This window comes from Gorilla gorilla, chromosome 14 (genome assembly GCF_029281585.2).
Source record: "Gorilla gorilla gorilla isolate KB3781 chromosome 14, NHGRI_mGorGor1-v2.1_pri, whole genome shotgun sequence".
NCBI lineage: Eukaryota > Metazoa > Chordata > Mammalia > Primates > Hominidae > Gorilla > Gorilla gorilla.
In genome coordinates, this window is record NC_073238.2 from 55,001,480 (window position 1) to 55,023,613 (window position 22,134).

The following is a 22,134-nucleotide window of genomic DNA, read 5'->3' on the forward strand; positions in this document are numbered from 1 at the left end:
TCATAATGGTATATTTATTTGTATTTCTATCAGCTTTTGCCTTGTATATTTTGAGTCGTGTTATTAGGTACGTACAACTTTGTATTTTTCTGATAAACAGAATTTTTTTAAGTCTCTAATGTCTTTCAGACTATTTTTTTCCTGATATTAATATAGCTATACCAGCTTCCCTTTTACTTTCAACCTTTCTGTATTCTTGCTTTACATATAACTTCAGTAAACAGTGTTATCACTTGACATTTAAAAAAATCCAGCCAGGTGCAGTGGCTCACACCTGTAATTCCAGCACTTTGGGAGGCCGAGGCAGGTGGATTACTGGAGGTCAGGAGTTCATGACCAGCCTGGCCAACAAGGTGAAATCCCGTCTCTAATAAAAATAAAAAATTAGCCAGGCGTGGTGGTGTGTGCCTGTAATCCCAACTACTCGGGAGGCTGAGGCAGAAGAATTGCTTGAACCTGGGAGGCGGAGGTTGTGATGAGCCTAGATTGTGTCACTGCACTCTGGCCTGGGCAAAAAGAGCGAAGCTGTCTCAATAAATAAATAAAAATATAAATAAATAAATAAATAATCCACTTGGACATATTCTACTGTCATGTATTTTAATTAATTCCATATGGTATGACTGTTTTATTAGTGCTTAGAATTAAAATATATATTCACTACTTTTTTTTTTAATAGCAGACAGCTTATTGAAGGGCAATAGAGAGCAGAGAGTTTATAAAGACATACTCTGAACATTGAGGCAGAGCACACTGCTGAAAGAGAGTAAGCCAGCAGCATACTCACTGCTTTATTCATCTGCCATTTTCTTCTTGCATCTCAGGCCTTAAATTTAAAATCATTTCTCTTCTGCCTGACATACAACTTTAGGAGTCTTTTAATGAAAGTTTGCTGGTAGCCAACTGTTTTTGTTTGACAAATGCATTTAGCCCTCATTTCTGAAAGACATTCCAAATATATCAGTAACTGTGGTAAATATAAACAAACTAAACACCCAAATAAAAATAAAATAAAAAATTTTCAGTGTCTCATGTGTACTGGAAAAAAAAAAAGTATTCTGCTGTTATTGGGAGCAGTTTCTATACATGACCAACAGATTGTTGTTTTTGCCTTTTTCTTTCTGAGACAGAGTCTCACTCTGTCACCCAGGCTGGTGTGCAGTGGGGTGATCTTGGCTCACTGCACCCTTCACCTCCTGGGTTCAAGCAATTCTCATGCCTCAGCCTCCCAAGTAGCTGGGACTAAAGGCATGTACCACCATGCCCAGCTACATTTTATATTTTTAGCCGGGCATGGGGCTTCGCCATGTTGGCCAGGCTGGTCTCAAACTCCTGGCCTCAAGTGATCTGCCCACCTTTGCCTCCCAAAATGCTGGGATTACAGGCATGAGCCACCACACCTGGCCAAGGGATTGTTGATTAACTGTGAATTAGTGTCTTTCATGAATGTGAAAAACTCTCATCCATTAACTATTTAGAGGCTAGGCACGATGGCTCACACCTGTAATCCAGCACTTTGGGAGACTGAGGTGGGTGGATCATCTGAGGTCAGGAGTTCAAGACAAGCCTGGCCAACATGGCGAAACCCCGTCTCGACTAAAAATACAAAAATTAGCCAGGCATGGCTGGGCGCGGTGGCTCATGCCTGTAATCCCAGCACTTTGGGAGGCCGAGGGGGGCGGATCATGAGGTCAGGAGATTGAGACCATCCTGGCTAACACGGTGAAACCCTGTCTCTACTAAAAATACAAAAAAATTAGCCGGGCGTGGTGGTGGGTGCCTGCAGTCCCAGCTACTCGGGAGGCTGAGGCAGGAGAATGGTGTGAACCCAGGAGGTGGAGCTTGCAGTGAGCCCAGATTGCGCCACTGCACTCCAGCCTGGGCAACAGAGTGAGACTCCATCTCAGAAAAAAAAAAAAAATGAACGAGGCATGTTGGCACGTGCCTGTAATCCCAGCTACTAGGGGGTGCTGAGGCAAGAGGATCGCTTGAACCTGGGAGGCGGAGGTTGCAGTGAGCTGAGATCGTGCCACTGCACTCCAGCCTGGGCAACAGAGCGAGGCTCTGTCTCAATTAAAAAAATGAAAAAAAAAAACAATTACTTAGAGTTAGCCTCTGACCTATTTTCTCTTTTCTTTCCTATTGGCAATACGATTGTACAAATGTTACTCTTTTACTTTCCTTTCCTATTTCTTTCCTCTTTGCTTCTCTCTGCTGCATATGGATACTTCTTTACTGCTGTTAAACTCCACTAAATTTTTCTTTTTTTTTCTTTTCATCCTCTCAACCCAGCTTTTCTCAACTTTGGGAAGAACTGGGACGAGAAGGCCAACATTTTTAATGTTTTTCAAATCTGCTTGGTCACTTTTAAAGCATCCTGCTCAATATTCATTCTATCTTACACATATTTTATATTCTGACTCTGATAAGCCCAATATTCAGAGGCTTTATGAGTCTGATTCTGTTCTCGTTTCTGCTGGTACACATTCATGGTTTTGCCTCCTTGTGTGTTTTGTCATTTGAAGGCTGTTGTTATGGTGGATTCCTTCACACGGTTCCTGTTGACCTGGAACACTATTAGCTTGGGACCACTGTCAACTAAATCTTGTTTTGAGTTTTTTTAGAATCCTTGAACCTTAAAAAAAATGTAGGCCAGGTGCCATGGCTCACATCTGTAATCCTAGAGCTTTGGGAGGCCAAAGCAGGCAGATCACTTGAGGTCAGGAGTTCAAAACCAGCCTGGCTAACTTGGTGAAACCCCGTCTCTACTGAAAATACAAAAAAATTAGCTGCGCGTGGTGGTGGGCACCTGTAATACCAGCTACTTGAGGGGCTGAAGCAGGAGAATTGCTTGAACCCTGGAGGTGGAGGTTGCAGTGAGTCGAGATCACGCCGCTACACTCCAGCCTGGGTGACAGAGCAAGGCTCTGCTAAAAAAGAATTTAAAAAAAAAAAAAATTTTTTTTTCTTGAGACAGAGTCTTGCTCTATCACTCAGGCTAGACCATAGTGGTGTAATCAGAGCTCACTGAAGCCTTAACCTCCTAGGATCAGGGGATGCTCCCACCTCAGGCCCCTGAAGAGCTGTGACTACAGGTGCATGCTACCACGCCCGGCTAATTTTTTAATTTTTTGTAGAGACAGGGTCTCCCTATGTTGCCCACGCTGGTCTCAAACTCGTTGGTTTAAGTGATCTTCCTGCCTCGGCCTCTCAAAGTGCTGGGATTATATGCATGAGCCACTGTGCCCAGCCCTCAATCCTTTGAATTGTATGAAAGTTGAGTCACGCTGCTCAGCAGCATAATGGAAAAGAAATAATTGTAACTTTGGCATGAAGACCTAAAGTACTAGAATGGATTAGAATAAGCCCTTTATTTCTACAAGATTAATTTCTCTATAGTGACCCAGACTTAGGTGAGGGTAGTTAATTTAGAGTAAAATATATGTATAAATGTAAACAAATAAACGTATGTACATATATATCTGTCTATAAATCATCTCAACTCTTACAGTACTGTGACATCATCCAGTAATTGTATTGTATTTCAAAGAAGTATGGTCACCGAGTGAAAAGAAAAAGGTTAGGAGTTGTTGTCTTAAATGTATTACTAATTCCCAGATATTCTTTTGAACCTATGAATACTGATGATTTTTCTCCATGCAAGAATATTTTTCAGTTACCATCATATTTTTGAAAACAATGTAACATTTATACGAGCCAAATCAAATGTAATAATCAACATAACATATACAAACTCTAGTAAAATTATTTTATTTAGTTGTAATATCCATCTCTAATTATTTGAAATAAAAATTTCCATGGTCTTAATTGAACTGTATGTTACTTTCTTTTAGAATATCCTTTTTTTCATTAAAATAATTTCTAAACCACTCTATGTGCTCAACCTTCTGTTTAACACTAAGATATGGGTTTTTGGAAAGGCCACAAGTCACCAGCTCCATGAAGTGGCGAATTGGTCCTTGTTTTGGAAAGCTCTCCAGGTGTTTCTCCAGAAATATATGTTCATGAAATTCTGAACCATCATCATCAAAACCTAGGAAATGAGACCAAATACATTACATTATAATTTTAAATACAAAACCTACATCATAAAAATAATATTAATGAGGTAATGTAATATTACAGTTTAAGGCATGAACTTTGGAGTTAGACCTAGGTTGCATTTTTTTTTTTTTTTTTTTGAGATGGAGTCTTGCTCTGTTGCTCAGGTTGAAGTGGAGTGGCACGATCTCAGCTCACTGCAACCTCTGCCTTCTGGGTTTCATGTGATTCTCCTGCCTCAGCCTCCCGAGTAGCTGAGACTAGAGGCATGTACCACCACACCCAGCTAATTTTTTTATTTTTAGTAGAGACAGGGTTTCGCCATGTTGGCCAGGCTGGTCTCGAACTCCTGACCTCAAGTTATCTGCCCGCCTCGGCCTCCCAAAGTGTTGGGATTACAGGCATGAGCCACCACGCCTGGCCCGGAGTTAGATCTAACTTTGCCCACCAATTTAACAACAGTGACTTTGGACCAATTAATTAACTTCTCTGAGCAGCAGATTCCTTAAGCATAATAATGAGAACTAAAATAGCACCTTGCTGGCATTTTTGTAAAGATCAAACAGGCACAAACTATATATAAAGTTCATTTACAATGCCTAGCATGCTGTAAATGTTAAAAATGTGGTGGCAAGACCAGGCATGGTGGCTCACGCCTATAATCCCAGCACTTTGGGAGGCGAGGCAGGCGGCTCACTCAAGGTCAGGAGTTCAAGACAAGCCTGGCCAACATGGTGAAACCCTATCTCCACTAAAAATACCAAAAAAATTAGCCAGGCGTGATGGCATGTGCCTGTAATCCCAGCTACTTGGGAGGCTGAGGTATAAGAATTGTTTGAACCCAAGAGGCAAAGGTTGTAGGGAGCCAAGATCAAGCCACTACACTCCAGCCTGAACAACAGAGTGACACTCTGTCTCAATCAATCAATCAATCAATAGGATAGCAATTATTGCTAATGATTATTTTTTTCTTTTGAGATAGAGTTTCACTCTTGTCGCCCAGGCTGGAGTGCAATGGCGCAATCTCGGCTCTCTGCAACCTCCACCTCCCAGGTTCAAGTGATTCTCCTGCCTCGGCCTCCCCAGTAGCTGTGATTACAGGCACCTGCCACCACGCCCAGCTGATTTTTGTATTTTTAGTAGAGATGGGGTTTCACCATGTTGGTCAGGCTGGCTTGAACTCCTGACCTCAGGTGATCCACCCGCCTCGGCCTCCCAAAGTGCTGGGATTACAGGTGTGAGCTACTGCGTCTGGCAGCTAAGGAATATTTTCATAAATAATGGCAACCATCAAGAACACTATAAAAATTATATTTTAAAATACATAAATAAGACGGAATTGTGAAAAATGTTCAGGCAGCTCACAAGAAGCTAAGAGGCCAGGTGCCGTGGCTCACACCTATAATCCCAGCACTTTGGGAGGCTGAGGCAGGGGGATTGCTTGAGCCCAGGAGTTCAAGACCAGACTGGGAAACATGGTAAAACCCTGTCTCTACAAAAAATTAGCCAGGTGTGGTGGCACATGCCTGTAGTCCCAGCTACTTGAAAGGCTGAGGTGGGAGGATCACCTGAGCCTGGGAGGTCGAGGCTGTAGTGAGCTGTGATCATACCATGCACTCTAGCCTGGGCGACAGAGTGAGACCCTGTCTCAAAAAAAAAAAAAAAAAAAGCCAAGAAAAGACAGAGGAGGCCGGGTGTGGTGGCTCATGCCTGTAATCCCAACACTGTGGGAGGCTGCGGGTGGCGGGTGGGGGGGCAGGTCACAAGGTCAGGAGTTCAAGACCAGCCTGGCCAATGTGGTGAAACCCCATCTCTACTAAAAATACAAAAATTAGCTGGGCATGGTGGCATGTGCCTGTAGTCCCAGCTACTCGGGAGGCTGAGGCAGGAGAACTGCTTGAACCTGGCAGGCAGAGGTTGCAGTGAGCTGAGATTGCGTCACTGCACTCCAGCCTGGGCAACAAAGTGAGACTCTGTCCAAAAAAAAAAAAAAGAAAAAGAAAAAAGAAAAGACAGAGGAACGAGAGATAGAGAAAATGAACAGAAAATAATACTTTAAATGTAAATAATCTAAGTATACAAATTAAAAGACAGAGACTGGCACAGTGGATATAAAAACATAAACCAACTATATGCTGTTCATAAGAAATTCACCTTAAACACCACATAGGTAGATTGAAAGTAAAAAGGATGGTTAATGTTATCTTGGTACATTAATTTTTTTCAAAGTATAACTGGCTGTATGAATATCAGATAAAGTAGATCAACAGTCTTTTTAACTTAGAATGCTCCAGGAGGGCAGAATGAATAGATCTTTCATGAATGAATCAATGAATGAATGACAGCCAAGTGGTACTGGCACATATAATGCAAAGGAAAAAAAAAGAGAGCAATAAAGAGGGTATACTATATACAAAAATAAGTTCTAGATAAATAGAAAAAGGCTACAGAGCTATGTACAAATTAAATCTCTATTCACTAAAGACATTCTAAACATTCTAAATTATCTTACAGCCAAGGCCTGTAGCCTCAAGTCAAGCGGTTGGAAGATTTCTCATTGGAGAAACTCAGTGAGAAGAATTATAAATATGGAGTTACAGAGGTCCTTAAATGAAGACGTTCCTTCCCAATTCCTCTCAAATGAAGCCACCAGTTAACTAGGCCCATCCATTCACATGCATTTAACAAACAGTTTTTCATGGCCTTCCTCTCAAGTATAAACAAACATTCAAAGAACAGTAGACATTTTAAGAAAGTGTCTAGCGTAAGTGACAGACACCTTGGCAGGAACTGATACCTATCTCTCAAATCCATTCTGGCTTTTTATCTTGATAAAAGAACTAAACATGTGCATGGGCAGGGGATGGTGGCTCATGTCTATAATCTCAGCATTTTGGGAGGCCGAAGCAGGAGGATAGCTTGAAGCCAGGAGTTTAAGACCAGCCTGAGCAACAAAGTGAGACCCCATCTCTACAAAACATTTGAAAATTAGCCAGGTGTAGTGGTGTGCACCTGTAGTCCTAGTACCTGGAATGCTGGGGGCAGAAGGATCAATCACTTGAGCCCAGGAGTTTGAGGCTGCAGTAAGCTGTGATCACACCGCTGCACTCCAGCCTGAGTGACAGAGTGACACTACACCTCTTAAAAGAATTTAAAAAAAACCTGTACATGGCTGTTGAGCAACATTACATTTCCCAGCCCCTTCTGGGTTAGGCATGAGCATATGTTTAAATTATTACCAGCAGAACCTAAACAGAAGTGATGTGTGACATTTACAGCCCAGAGCCTTCAAGAGAATGAAACTGGGCCAGGCACAGTGGCTCACGCCTGTAATCTCAACACTTTGGGGAAAAAAAATCTAACACTAAAAAGAAGAAGAACAACAACAATGCATTTGGTTTTTTTTTTTTTTTTTTTTTTTTTTTGAGAGGGAGTTTCACTCTTGTTGTCCAGCTGGAGTGCAATGGAGCAATCTCAGCTCACTGCAATCTCTGCCTCCTGGGTTCGAGCAATTCTCTTGCCTCAGCCTCCTGAGTAGCTGGGATTGCAGGCACTCACCACCATACCCAGCTAATTTTTGTATTTTTAGTAGAGATGGGGTTTCACCATGTTGGCCAGGCTGGTCTCAAACTCCTGACCTCAGGTGATCCGCCTGCTTCGGCCTCCCAAAGCGCTGGGATCACAGGTGTGAGCCACCGCGCCCAGCCCAATGAAGCATTTGGAAGTTAAAAATATGGCAACAAAAATCCAATGGAGAGATTGTAAGATAATAGTTAAAGAATGTCCCCGGAGCATAGAAGGAGAAAAAGAAAAAGATTGGGAGGCCAAAATTATCAAATGATACAAGAAAATTTACCCAGAATTGAAAAATGAAGTTACTGGATTAAAATTATCTAATAATGTCTACAACAATGATTGTAAACAAAATCCCTTTCCAAGGATAACCCTCCTGAAACTTATGAATATTATGAAGAGAAGATGCTAAAAGTTACCAAAAAATAAATAAAAGAGATCACATACAATGAATCTAGGATAAGAATGGAAAACATGGCAAAAGCATTCTCAACAACATAAGACAGTGGAGTGGCTGGGCACGTGGATCATGGCTGTAAGCCCAGCACTCTGGGAGGATGAAGCGAGTGGATTGCTTATTAAGTGCAGGAGTTCAAGACCAGCCTGGGTAACATAGTAAAACCCCGTCCCTAATAAAAATATAAAAAATTAGCCAGGCATGGTGGTGGGCGCCTGTATGGGAGGCCGAGGTGGGAAATAACCTGAGCCTGGGAGGTCAAGGCTTCAGTGAGCCAAGAATGTGCCACTGCACTCTAGCCTGGACAACCAGAGTGAGACTCTGACTCAAAAAAAAAAAAAAAAAAAAAAAAAGGCCAGGTGCAGTGGCTCATGTCTGTAATCCCAGCTATTCGGGAGGCTGAGGCAGGTGAATAGCTTGAACCTGAGAGGTGGAGGTTGCAGTGAGCTAAGATCGTGCCACTGCACTACAGCCTGGGTGACAAAGCAAGAAAGACAATGGAGCAAAGGCTTATTGTGAAATAAAACTATTTCCAATCTTGATTTTTATCCTCAAGTAAACCATTAAAAAAGTACCAAGACAGAGGAAAGATATTTTATATATCAAGGGTCTCAAAGCATGTGCTTCAACAAAATGAGATAGAGTAGAAAATATGTGGTCCAAAAAGAAAGGGTATCCAACATAGAAGGGACAGAAGTCCCAGGAGGAGGGCAAAATGATAGGAAGACAGTTGTGCCAGAAGACCTAGGTATAGATGACAGCTACAGACAGACAGCTCCAGGTACCCATGGACAAAAAACAAAATTAACAGGAAATTCAATATTTTTGTGCTTGTGAATTTGAGAGGCTGTATGAAATATAGGAAAACTTAGAGACTCAAGGAAAAACAAAGCAAATAGGAAGAAAAATAAAGCAATTGTTAACTTTCGATGGGAACAGGAAAGAAAATATAGTAATTTTTTGTCTTACCATTAAACAGTTTTCCAGGCTGGGAACAGTGGCTTACACCTGTAATCCCAGCACTTTGGGAGGCCAAGCCAGGAGGATCACTTCAGCCCAGCAGTTTGAGGCCACCCTGGGCAACATAGTGAGACTTCGTCTTTAGAAAAAAAATTAGCCAGGCATGGTGGTGTGCCTGTGGTCCTCTCCTCACTAGAAAGGCTGAGATGGGAGAATAACTTGAGCCCAGGAATTCGAGGTTGCAGTGAGCCATGATCCTGCCACTGCACTCCAGTCTGGGTGACGGAGTGAGACCCCGTCTCAAAAAACCCCAAGTAACGCTAGGCGGGGGAGAAGCCAAGATGGCCAAATAGCAACAGCTCCAGTCTACAGCTCCCAGCCTGAGCGACACAGAAGACGGGTGATTTCTGCATTTCCATCTGAGGTACCAGGTTCATATCACTAGGGAGTGCCAGACAGTGGGCGCAGGTCAGTGGGTCCGCACACCGTGCACGAGCTGAAGGAGGGCGAGGCATTGCCTCACTCGGGAAGTGCAAGGGGTCAGGGAGTTCCCTTTCCTAATCAAAGAAAGGGGTGACAGACGGCACCTGGAGAATCGGGTCACTTCCACCCGAATACTGCGCTTTTCCGACGGGCTTAAAAAACGGCGCACCACGAGATTATATCCCGCACCTGGCTCAGAGGGTCCTACCCCACGGAGTCTCGCTGATTGCTAGCACAGCAGTCTGAGATCAAACTGCAAGGCGGCAGCGAGGCTGGGGGAGGGGCGCTCACCATTGCCCAGGCTAGCTAAGGTAAACAAAGCAGCCCTGAAGCTGGAACTGGGTGGAGCCCACCACAGCTCAAGGAGGCCTGCATGCTTCTGTAGGCTCCACCTCTGGGGGCAGGGCACAGACAAACAAAAAGACAGCAGTAACCTCTGCAGACTTAAATGTCCCTGTCTGACAGCTTTGAAGAGAGCACGGGTTCTCCCAGTATGCAGCTGGAGATCTGAGAACGGGCAGACTGCCTCCTCAAGTGGGTCCCTGACCCCTGACCCCCGAGCAGCCTAACTGGGAGGCACCCTCCAGCAGGGGCACACTGACACCTCACACTGCAGGGTACTCCAACACACCTGCAGCTGAGGATCCTGTCTGTTAGAAGGAAAACTAACAAACAGAAAGGACATCCACACCAAAAACCCATCTGTACATCACCATCATCAAAGACCAAAAGTAGATAAAACCACAAAGATGGGGAAAAAACAGAACAGAAAAACTGGAAACTCTAAAAATCACAGCGCCTCTCCTCCTCCAAAGGAACGCAGTTCCTCACCAGCAACGGAACAAAGCTGGACGGAGAATGACTTTGACGAGCTGAGAGAAGAAGGCTTCAGACGATCAAATTACTCTGAGCTACGGGAGGACATTCAAACCAAACGCAAAGAAGTTGAAAACTTTGAAAAAAATTTAGAAGAATGTGTAACTAGAATAACCAATACAGAGAAGTGCTTAAAGGAGCTGACGGAGCTGAAAACCAAGGCTCGAGAACTACGTGAAGAATGCAGAAGCCTCAGGAGCCGATGCGACCAACTGGAAGAAACGGTATCAGCAATGGAAGATGAAATGAATGAAATGAAGCAGGAAGGAAAGTTCAGAGAAAAGAGAATAAAAAGAAACAAGCAAAGCCTCCAAGAAATATGGGACTATGTGAAAAGACCAAATCTACGTCTGATTGGTGTACCTGAAAGTGATGGGGAGAATGGAACCAAGTTGGAAAACACTCTGCAGGATATTATCCAGGAGAATTTCCCCAATCTAGCAAGGCAGGCCAACGTTCAGATTCAGGAAATACAGAGAACGCCACAAAGATACTCCTCGAGAAGAGCAACTCCAGGACACATAATTGTCAGATTCACCAAAGTTGAAATGAAGGAAAAAATGTTAAGGGCAGCCAGAGAGAAAGGTCGGGTTACCCTCAAAGGGAAGCCCATCAGACTAACAGCGGATCTCTCGGCAGAAACCCTACAAGCCAGAAGAGAGTGGGGACCAATATTGAACATTCTTAAAGAAAAGAATTTTCAACCCAGAATTTCATATCCAGCCAAACTAAGCTTCATAAGTGAAGGAGAAATAAAATACTTTACAGACAAGCAAATGCTGAGAGATTTTGTCACCACCAGGCCTGCCCTAAAAGAGCTCCTGAAGGAAGCGCTAAACATGAAAAGGAACAACCGGTACCAGCCGCTGCAAAATCATGCCAAAATGTAAAGACCATGGAGACTAGGAAGAAACTGCATCAACGAACGAGCAAAATAACCAGCTAACATCATAATGACAGGATCAAATTCACACATACCACTATTAACTTTAAATGTAAATGGACTAAATGCTCCAATTAAAAGACACAGACTGGCAAATTGGATAGAGTCAAGACCCATCAGTGTGCTATATTCAGGAAACCCATCTCACGTGCAGAGACACACATAGGCTCAAAATAAATGGATGGAGGAAGATCTACCAAGCAAATGGAAAACAAAAAAGGCAGGGATTGCAATCCTAGTCTCTGATAAAACAGACTTTAAACCAACAAAGATCAAAAGAGACAAAGAAGGCCATTACATAATGGTAAAGGGATCAATTCAACAAGAAGAGCTAACTATCCTAAATATATATGCACCCAATACAGGAGCACCCAGATTCATAAGCAAGTCCTGAGTGACCTACAAAGAGACTTAGACTCCCACACATTAATAATGGGAGACTTTAACACCCCACTGTCAACATTAGACAGATCAACGAGACAGAAAGTCAACAAGGATACCCAGGAATTGAACTCAGCTCTGCACCAAGCGGACCTAATAGACATCTACAGAACTCTCCACCCCAAATCAACAGAATATACATTTTTTTCAGCACCACACCACACCTATTCCAAAATTGACCACATACTTGGAAGTAAAGCTCTCCTCAGCAAATGTAAAAGAACAGAAATTATAAAAAAACTATCTCTCAGACCACAGTGCAATCAAACCAGAACTCAGGATTAAGAATCTCACTCAAAACCACTCAACTACATGGAAACTGAACAACCTGCTCCTGAATGACTACTGGGTACATAACGAAATGAAGGCAGAAATAAAGATGTTCTTTGAAACCAACGAGAACAAAGACACAACATACCAGAATCTCTGGGACGCATTCAAAGCAGTGTCTAGAGGGAAATTTATAGCACTAAATGCCCACAAGAGAAAGCAGGAAAGATCCAAAATTGACACCCTAACATCACAATTAAAAGAACTAGAAAAGCAAGAGCAAACACATTCAAAAGCTAGCAGAAGGCAAGAAATAACTAAAATCAGAGCAGAACTGAAGGAAATAGAGACATAAAAAACCCTTCAAAAAATTAATGAATCCAGGAGCTGGTTTTTTGAAAGGATCAACAAAACTGATAGACCACTAGCAAGACTAATAAAGAAAAAAAGAGAGAAGAATCAAATACATGCAATAAAAAATGATAAAGGGGATATCACCACTGATCCCACAGAAATACAAACTACCATCAGAGAATACTACAAACACCTCTATGCAAATAAACTAGAAAATCTAGAAGAAATGGATAAATTCCTTGACACATACACTCTCCCAAGACTAAACCAGGAAGAAGTTGAATCTCTGAATAGACCAATAACAGGATCTGAAATTGTGGCAATAATCAATAGCTTACCAACCAAAAAGAGTCCAGGACCAGATGGATTCACAGCCAAATTCTACCAGAGGTACAAGGAGGAACTGGTACCATTCCTTCTGAAACTATTCCAATCAATAGAAAAAGAGGGAATCCTCCCTAACTCATTTTATGAGGCCAGCATCATTCTGATACCAAAGCCGGGCAGAGACACAACCAAAAAAGAGAATTTTAGACCAATATCCTTGATGAACATTGATGCAAAAATCCTCAATAAAATACTGGCAAACCGAATCCAGCAGCACATCAAAAAGCTTATCCACCATGATCAAGTGGGCTTCATCCCTGGGATGCAAGGCTGGTTCAATATATGCAAATCAATAAATGTAATCCAGCATATAAACAGAGCCAAAGACAAAAACCACATGATTATCTCAATAGATGCAGAAAAGGCCTTTGACGAAATTCAACAACCCTTCATGCTAAAAACTCTCAATAAATTAGGTATTGATGGGACATATTTCAAAATAATAAGAGCTATCTATGACAAACCCACAGCCAATATCATACTGAATGGGCAAAAACTGGAAGCATTCCCTTTGAAAACTGGCACAAGACAGGGATGCCCTCTCTCACCACTCCTATTCAACATAGTGTTGGAAGTTCTGGCCAGGGCAATTAGGCAGGAGAAGGAAATAAAGGGTATTCAATTAGGAAAAGAGGAAGTCAAATTGTCCCTGTTTGCAGATGACATGATTGTATATCTAGAAAACCCCACTGTCTCAGCCCAAAATCTCCTTAAGCTGATAAGCAACTTCAGCAAAGTCTCAGGATACAAAATCAATGTGCAAAAATCACAAGCATTCCTATACACCAACAATAGACAAACAGAGAGCCAAATCATGAGTGAACTCCCATTCACAATTGCTTCAAAGAGAACAAAATACCTAGGAATCCAACTTACAAGGGATGTGAAGGACCTCTTCAAGGAGAACTACAAACTGCTGCTCAAGGAAATAAAAGAGGATAAAACAAATGGAAGAACATTCCATGCTCATCGGTAGGAATAATCAATATCATGAAAATGGCCATACTGCCCAAGGTAATTTACAGATTCAATGCCATCCCCATCAAGCTACCAATGCCTTTCTTCAAAGAATTGGAAAAAACTACTTTAAAGTTCATATGGAACCAAAAAAGAGCCCACATCGCCAAGTCAATCCTAAGCCAAAAGAACATAGCTGGAGGCATCACATTACCTGACTTCAAACTATACTACAAGGCTACAGTAACCAAAACAGCATGGTACTGGTACCAAAACAGAGACATAGATCAATGGAACAGAACAGAGCCCTCAGAAATAACGCCACATATCTACAACTATCTGATCTTTGACAAACCTGAGAAAAACAAGCAATGGGGAAAGGATTCCCTATTTAATAAATGGTGCTGGGAAAACTGGCTAGCCATATGTAGAAAGCTGAAACTGGATCCCTTCCTTACACCTTATACAAAAATCAATTCAAGATGGATTAAAGACTTAAATGTTAGATTTAAAACCATAAAAACCCTAGAAGAAAACCTAGGCATTACCATTCAGGACACAGGCATGGGCAAGGACTTCATGACTAAAACACCAAAAGCAATGGCAACAAAAGACAAAATTGACAAATGGGATCTAATTAAACTAAAGAGCTTCTGCACAGCAAAAGAAACTACCATCAGAGTGAACAGGCAACCTACAGAATGGGAGAAATTTTTCGCAACCTACTCATCTGACAAAGGGCTAATATCCAGAATCTACAATGAACTCAAACAAATTTACAAGAAAAAAACAAACCCCATCAAAAAGTGGGTGAAGGACATGAACAGACACTTCTCAAAAGAAGACATTTATGCAGCCATAAGACACATGAAAAAATGCTCACCATCACTGGCCATCAGAGAAATGCAAATCAAAACCACAATGAGATACCATCTCACACCAGTTAGAATGGCAATCATTAAAAAGTCAGGAAACAACAGGTGCTGGAGAGGATGTGGAGAAATAGGAACACTTTTACACTGTTGGTGGGACTGTAAACTAGTTCAACCATTGTGGAAGTCAGTGTGGCAATTCCTCAGGGATCTAGAACTAGAAATACCATTTGACCTAGCCATCCCATTACTGGGTATATACCCAAAGGACTATAAATCATGCTGCTCTAAAGACACATGCACACGTTTGTTTATTGCGGCATTATTCACAATAGCAAAGGCTTGGAACCAACCCAAATGTCCAGCAATGATAGACTGGATTAAGAAAATGTGGCACATATACGCCATGGAATACTACGCAGCCATAAAAAATGATGAGTTCATGTCCTTTGTAGGGACATGGATGAAATTGGAAATCATCATTCTCAGTAAACTATCGCAAGAACAAAAAACCAAACACCGCATATTCTCACTCATAGGTGGGAATTGAACAATGAGATCACATGGACACAGGAAGGGGAACATCACACTCTGGGGACTGTTGTGGGGTGGGGGGAGGGGGGAGGGATAGCATTGGGAGATATACCTAATGCTAGATGACGAGTTAGTGGGTGCAGCACACCAGCATGGCACATGTATACGTATGTAACTAACCTGCACAATGTGCACATGTACCCTAAAACTTAAAGTATAATAAAAAAAAAATTAAAAAAAAAACAACAAAAAAAACCCCCAAATAACAAAACAACACCCCACACAATTGTCCATAGTCATATTAGTGTAAACAATGAATTCATGTCTTACAAAAAATTGTAATATATCTACACTGGAAGGATGAGGAGAAGATATATATACTAGATGACATCTAAAATAGAGGTAAGCATATAATTTAGAAATATAAAAAATAAAACACAGCTAAAAGATTAAAAACTGTTGGCTCTGAGAACAGGCTTAATAGGTGATAAAAAGAACTGCTTTATAAGCCTTGTGCTTTATATTATTACCTTTTATATTAAACTTATATTAAACTAAATGCTTACTATGATTTTTAAGTCAAATTATTTTAAAAGAAGGCAAAGAGACAAACTGGGAAACATATTTCCAACACATGTAAGAGTTTAAGAATGAAAGTCCATAATATATTGAGTTCCTACAAACACTATTAACAAAGAGCCCAACAGAAACAGTCAAAGGATGTAAAAACGTAAGTCACAGAGGAAGTACAAATAGCCGATAAACATATGAAAAGATTTGTAATCTGGTTATCAATCAGGGAAATGCAAATAAAAACACCACTGATATCATTTTTTACCCAGAACATTTGAAAGGTTAACAATATCCAGTATCAGTTAGGCTGTGGAGAAACAGAATTTTTACATAGTTGGTTGACTGGCTATCATTTCAGAAGAGACTTTGTAAGTATTTATTGCCATTGAAAATTTACCTATTCTGAATTGTACTCAAACATGTACACAAGAACATGTGTAAAAGTATCTACTACAGCTCCATCATTCAAAAGGAAAATGGTAAAAGAAATTATAGTCTGCATTCATAACAATGGGACATATAGAACTATAAAATGAATAAGGTCTATCTCTATGTACTGACAAGGAAATGCTTTCAAGACATATTGCTAAGTAACAAAATACACACACACACACACACACACACACACACACTGCAGGACAATATATGTATGGTATGCTCCCATACAAGTCAAATAAAACAGCAGATAAATCTGTAACTGCCATTTAATGTTGAGTGAGAGGACATATATCAAACTATTGACGATGGCTATTTCAGGAAAAAAAGAAGAGAACTGAGGGGTAAAGTACAGTATTCTTTCACACGATTTGACTCTTGCAAATAAACTTTCATTATTATTTATGTAATTTAAAATATTTTTAATAAACCAAAGAAGCACAATACAGTAAAGAAAACATAAGAGACAGTGAAACATTAAACATAAGAAGGAAATCCTGTACGATGCACAATCAAATAAGGTGACAGGTTAATTGTGTCTAATTCTGCTTTAAGTATTGAATACACTTTTAAAATATGGTACAACAAATAAAGGGTGAAATCCAGTTAATAGCAATGACCAATTATTTTTGAGAAGGCCATAGTAGAGCACTGAACCAATCTCAGTCATTTTCACTTTGAATTGCTGTTTCCACTTCTATGTATTATCAAAACTATTATTTATTTTCCTGTCAGTACTTTAAGGCTCCTGTTCACAGGCCATAATCTCATCAAAAACAACAAACAGATCCTGCTACCTGTCAGTTAGCACATACCTAATAATCTTTACACTTCCCCTAATTTTCTCCACACTATACTTGCCCAAATAACAGAGCCCTTCTTTAGGGTTTTATGGTAATTTGAACTTTTCTCACTGTTCTTGTTGGATCATATTACAGCACACATTTCAGATACCCTAGAGGACACATAAGAAGTGAAAAAGTTTAAACCAACTAAAGAATAGAAACAAAAGTGTGATTAACATTCATCCTGACCTTCTTTGCCCACTGAAGCCTCTAAATTGAGAATTACTCTAGGAAAGCATATCAAAAATTAGCCTTAGACTAGCCACATGCAGAAGACTGAAACTGGACCCCTACCTTTGACCATGTACAAAAATCAACTCAAGGTGGATTAAAGGCTTAAATGTGAAATCTAAAACTATAAAAACCCTACAAGAAGATCTAGGAAATACCATCCTAGACAACAGCCCAGGCAAGGACTTCACGACAAAGTCAAAAAGCAACTGTAGGCAAGGCGCAGTGACTCACCCCTGTAATCACAGCACTTTGGGAAGCTGAGGCAGGCAGATCACCTGAGGTCAGGAGTTCAAGACCAGCCTGGCCAACATGGTAAAACCCTGCCTCTTCTAAAAATACAATAAGAATTAGCTGGGCATGGTGGCAGGCGCCTGTAATTCCAACTAACTGGAAGGCTGAGGCAGGAGAATCACTTGAACCCAAGAAGCAGAGGTTGCAGTGAGCTGAGATCACGCCAATGCACTCCAGCCTGGGCAACAAGAGCGAAAACTCTGTCTCAAAAAAAAAAAAAAAGCAACTGTAACACAAACAAAAATTGAGAAGTGGGACCTCATTAAAGAGCTTCTGCACAGCAAAAAAAAATTTCAATAAACAGAAAACCTACAGAATGACAGAAAATATCTGCAAACTATGTATCCAACAAAGGTCTAATATCCAGAATCTATAAGGAACTCAAACAATTGAAGAAGCAAAAAACAATCAACCCTATTAAAAGATGGGCAAAGGAGATGAACAGACACTTCTCAAAAGAAGACATACACACGGCCAGCAAACATATGAAAAATGCTCATTATCACAGATCATCCGGGCAATGCAAATCAAAACCACAATGAGATACCATCTCACACCAGTCTGAATAGCTACTATTAAAATGCTGAAAACAACAGATCCTCCTAAGGTTGCAGAGGAAAGGGAATGCTTATAAACTGTTGGTGGGAATGTAAATTAGTTTAGCCACTGTGGAAAGCAGTCTGGAAATTTCTCAAATAACTTAAAACAGAACTACCATTCAACTTAGCAATCCGATTACTGGGTATATGCCCAAAGGAATATACATTATTCTACCATAAAGATACATGCATATGTATGTTCATTGCAGCACTATTCACAATAGCAAAGACATGGAATCAACCTAGGTGCACATGAATGGTGGACTGGATAAAGAAAATGGGGTACATACACACCATGGGATACTATGCAGCTATAAAAATCATGAGGTCATGGCCTTTGCTGCAACATGGATGGAGCTGGGGGACATTATCCTAAGTGAATTAATGCAGAAACAGAAAACCAAATACTGCATGTCCTCACTTATAAGTGGAAGCTAAACACTGAGTACATATAGACACAAAGAAGGGAATGACAGACACTGGGGCCTATTTGAGGGTGGAGGGTGGGAGGAGAATGAAGATTGGGAAACCACCTATCAGGTATTACACTGATTACCTGGGTGACAAAATTATCTGTACACCAAACTCCCTGACACTCCATTTACCCATGTAACAAACTTGCACATGTACCCCTGAACCTAAAATTAAAGTTGGAAATAAAAAAATAGGAAGAAAACACAAATTAGAGACACAAATAAATGAGAGTTTTAAAAAGGAGACATAAATTAAAAAGTAAACATTTAGCTATTTGAAAAAAATAATTTCCAATTCCCTAACAACATATGATGTTTTCATATACCATCCTTATATGTTCTTTGGTAAGGTATCTGAACAGATATTTTGCCATTTTCTTTTTATTATTTATTTATTTTTGAGATAGAGTCGCGCTCTGTAGCCCAGGCTGGAGTGCAGTGGCGCGATCTCTGCCTCCCAGGTTCAAGCAATGTATGTTCATTGCAGCACTATTCACAATAGCAAAGACATTATACACTCCACCTCCCAGGTTCAAGCAATTCGTGTGCCTCAGCCTCCTGAGTAGCTGGGATTACAGGCCCCGCCATCACGCCTGGCTAATTTTTGCATTTTTAGTAGAGGCGGGGTTTCGCCATGTTGGCCAGGCTGGTCTCAAACTCTTTACCTGAGGTGATCTGCCCACCTCAGCCTCCCAAAGTGCTGGGATTACAGGCATGAGCCACCGCACCCAGCCCATTTTATTTTTATTTATTTATTTTTGAGATGGAGTCTTGCTCTGTCACCTAGACCGGAGTGCAGTGGCGAGATCTCAGCTCACTGCAACCTCCCTGTCCTGAGTTCAAGAGATTCTCATGCCTCAGCCTCCTGAGTAGCTGGAATTACAGGCGTGCACCACCAAGCCTGGCTAATTTTTGTATTTTTAGAGGAGTTGGGGTTTCACCATGTTGACCAGTCTGGTCTCAAACTCCTAACCTCAACCGATCCACCCACCTCGGCCTCCTAAAGTGCTGGGATTATAGGCATGAGCCACTGCGCCCGGCCATATTTTGCATTTTATTTTATTTTATATTTTATTTTATTTTATTTTACTTTATTTATTTTGAGACGGAGTTTCACTCTTGTTGCCCAGGCTGGAGTACAATGGCGCAATCTCGGCTCACCACAACCTCTGCCTCCCAGCTTCAAGCCATTCTCCTGCCTCAGCCTCCCGAGTAGCTGGGATTACAGGCATGCGCCACCAAGCCCGGCTAATTTTGTATTTTTAGTAGAGATGGGGTTTCACCGTGTTGGCCAGGCTGGTCTTGAACTCGTGACCTCAGGTGATATGCCTACCTCAGCCTCCCAAAGTTCTGGGATTACAGGTGTGAGCCACCACGCCCAGCCAAGAATTTTTAATATGTATTTTGTATACCTGTCTTTTATCACAGATATATGTTTTGCAAATATTTTCTCCTACACTGTGGCTTGTCTTTTTATATTTTAACAGTGTCTTTCACAGTGCAAATGTCTTATTTTTAATATAGTTCAACTTACCACTTTCTTCTTTCACGGATCATGCTTTTATGTTGTATTAAAGAAGCCAACCCTCCCCCCCAACAAATCCTCCACCCCCATAAAAACCAGCCTTAGAAACACTCTGTTACTGGGTAGGCATAAATGTGATTAAATTTAGTTCAAATCAAAGTAGAGGCTAAAATAAAAATGTATCATTAACAATCCAACATATAAAACTAGTGCCAAGTCTAAGTGAGAACAATTCCACCTAATAGTGCTTGTAAATCTCCATGCAGGCAAAGCACAAGGGAAGGGACTAACAAGTTCTTGAAACAGAAACAGAAAAAAAGCTATTCTCAATTGGAAAAATAATTTATATGCATTAAGTGGCAAAACAACAAACCTTAATTTTTTATATAATGGAAAAACACCATACTGCGAACTAAATTGTAAACACATGATATGTCACTTTGTCATTTTCAATATTATGTTCCAATACTACTAAAAACAAAAACAAAACATCTTTCCCCAAAAGAATCCAAATAAATCTTCATAAAGCTAATTATTAGTAGGGAAAGAAAGGTATTTCATTCATTTCAACATTTAAGTATAAGAAATATAAAAGAAAGTTATTGAATTGTTGAGGCTTCAGGTTACAATGCCAGTTTCTCAAAGTACAAGTTTCTAAGTGTGTACCCAGGGCAGCGATCAAAGTAAGAGTTTCCATAGTCCTTTCCTGTTTTTACTTCAGGTAACAACTGCCTTAAGGAGCTGAAAATGAGTTACTGATCACCTCCTTTTCCAACTCTGAAATATCAATAATATGCAGTGTCATGTGGATAGCTGTCACATTTATCTCCCCAACCTGACCAAAAAAACATGTTTCTCTCCTTTTTTAGAAATTAAATTTTCTCAGAAACCAGGTCAAATTTAAGATAAATTCCGTTGGAATTTGATCACTCAAGATTTTGATGCACTTAAGTGTTTGACTGCTGATGACAACATACCATGAGTTCGTGCTTTCCTAACACCCTATTTGGTGGTTCCCAGATAATACATACTATCCTTGCTAATATTTTAAGATTCAAAATGTTCCAGTATAAAGTAAAATTTTGAAAAATAAAATGTTACAGTATACAATGGAAAACAGTTACAGAAGCAAACCCCTTCACAATGTTGTTGCTGTAGAAACAGGGATGATGATGGTGATGATGCTTTACTTGTTTAACCTCACTTAATTCTCACACCAATCTTGTATAATGAGTCCTATTATTATTCCCAACATTTTAGAGATGAAGGAAGTAAGGCTTGGAGAGATCAAGTCTGTAACTTACTCCGGATCTGGAACTTCTAAAACCACTATGCTTCACCGACTCTCCTGAATAAAGTCACATTATTATACCTCAATAGTGTTTTTTTTTTCTTTCTTTCTTTCTTTTTTTTTTTTTTTTGAGGCACAGTTTCGCTCTGTCACCCAGGCTGGAGTGCTGTGGCACGATCTTGGCTCACTGCAACCTCTGCCTCCTGGGTTCAAGTGATTCTCCTGCCTCAGCCTCCAAAGTAGCTAGGATTACAGGCATGAGCCACTGTGCCCGGCCTAATACTGGGTTTTTAAATCAGGTTTTTAACCATGAGGATTTGGAACATCCAAGTTTCTTCAAATAATGAAATCCAAACATGTTTTAAGAGTAAACCAAATCTTTCCTTAATATCAGATATTATTTTATAGAGAGGATACTGATACCCAGGAGCTTAAATAATTTCCTCAAAGGCAAATGGCTAAAATGGACAGGGCTGGTACTCAGGTTTGTACAACTAAAAAGGCGTTGGTCTTTTTACATTACCCTAATACCTTCCAGAACACAGAAACCATACTTTAAGCAATATACAGTTTATGTAATACATGAAACACAGTATGCTGTATTATTGCAGGTACAATATGAATATACAGGCCAGGTGCGGTGGCTCACGCCTGTAATCCCAGCACTTTGGGAGGCCAAGGCGGGTGGATCACCCCGAG

At 40.7% G+C, this 22,134-nt stretch overlaps 1 protein-coding gene across 1 annotated transcript in view; it reads right to left on the bottom strand.

Annotated features, from left to right (window-relative positions):
• Nucleotides 1-3,755: 3,755 nt before the first annotated feature.
• Nucleotides 3,756-22,134, bottom strand: part of MRPS31 (mitochondrial ribosomal protein S31) — a 41,942-nt gene continuing 23,563 nt past the window's right edge. The window contains exon 7 of the mRNA XM_019039919.4: nt 3,756-4,054. Coding sequence (XP_018895464.3) covers nt 3,825-4,054 — 230 coding nt within the window. The 3' untranslated portion in view covers nt 3,756-3,824. The remainder of the gene's footprint in view (nt 4,055-22,134) is intronic.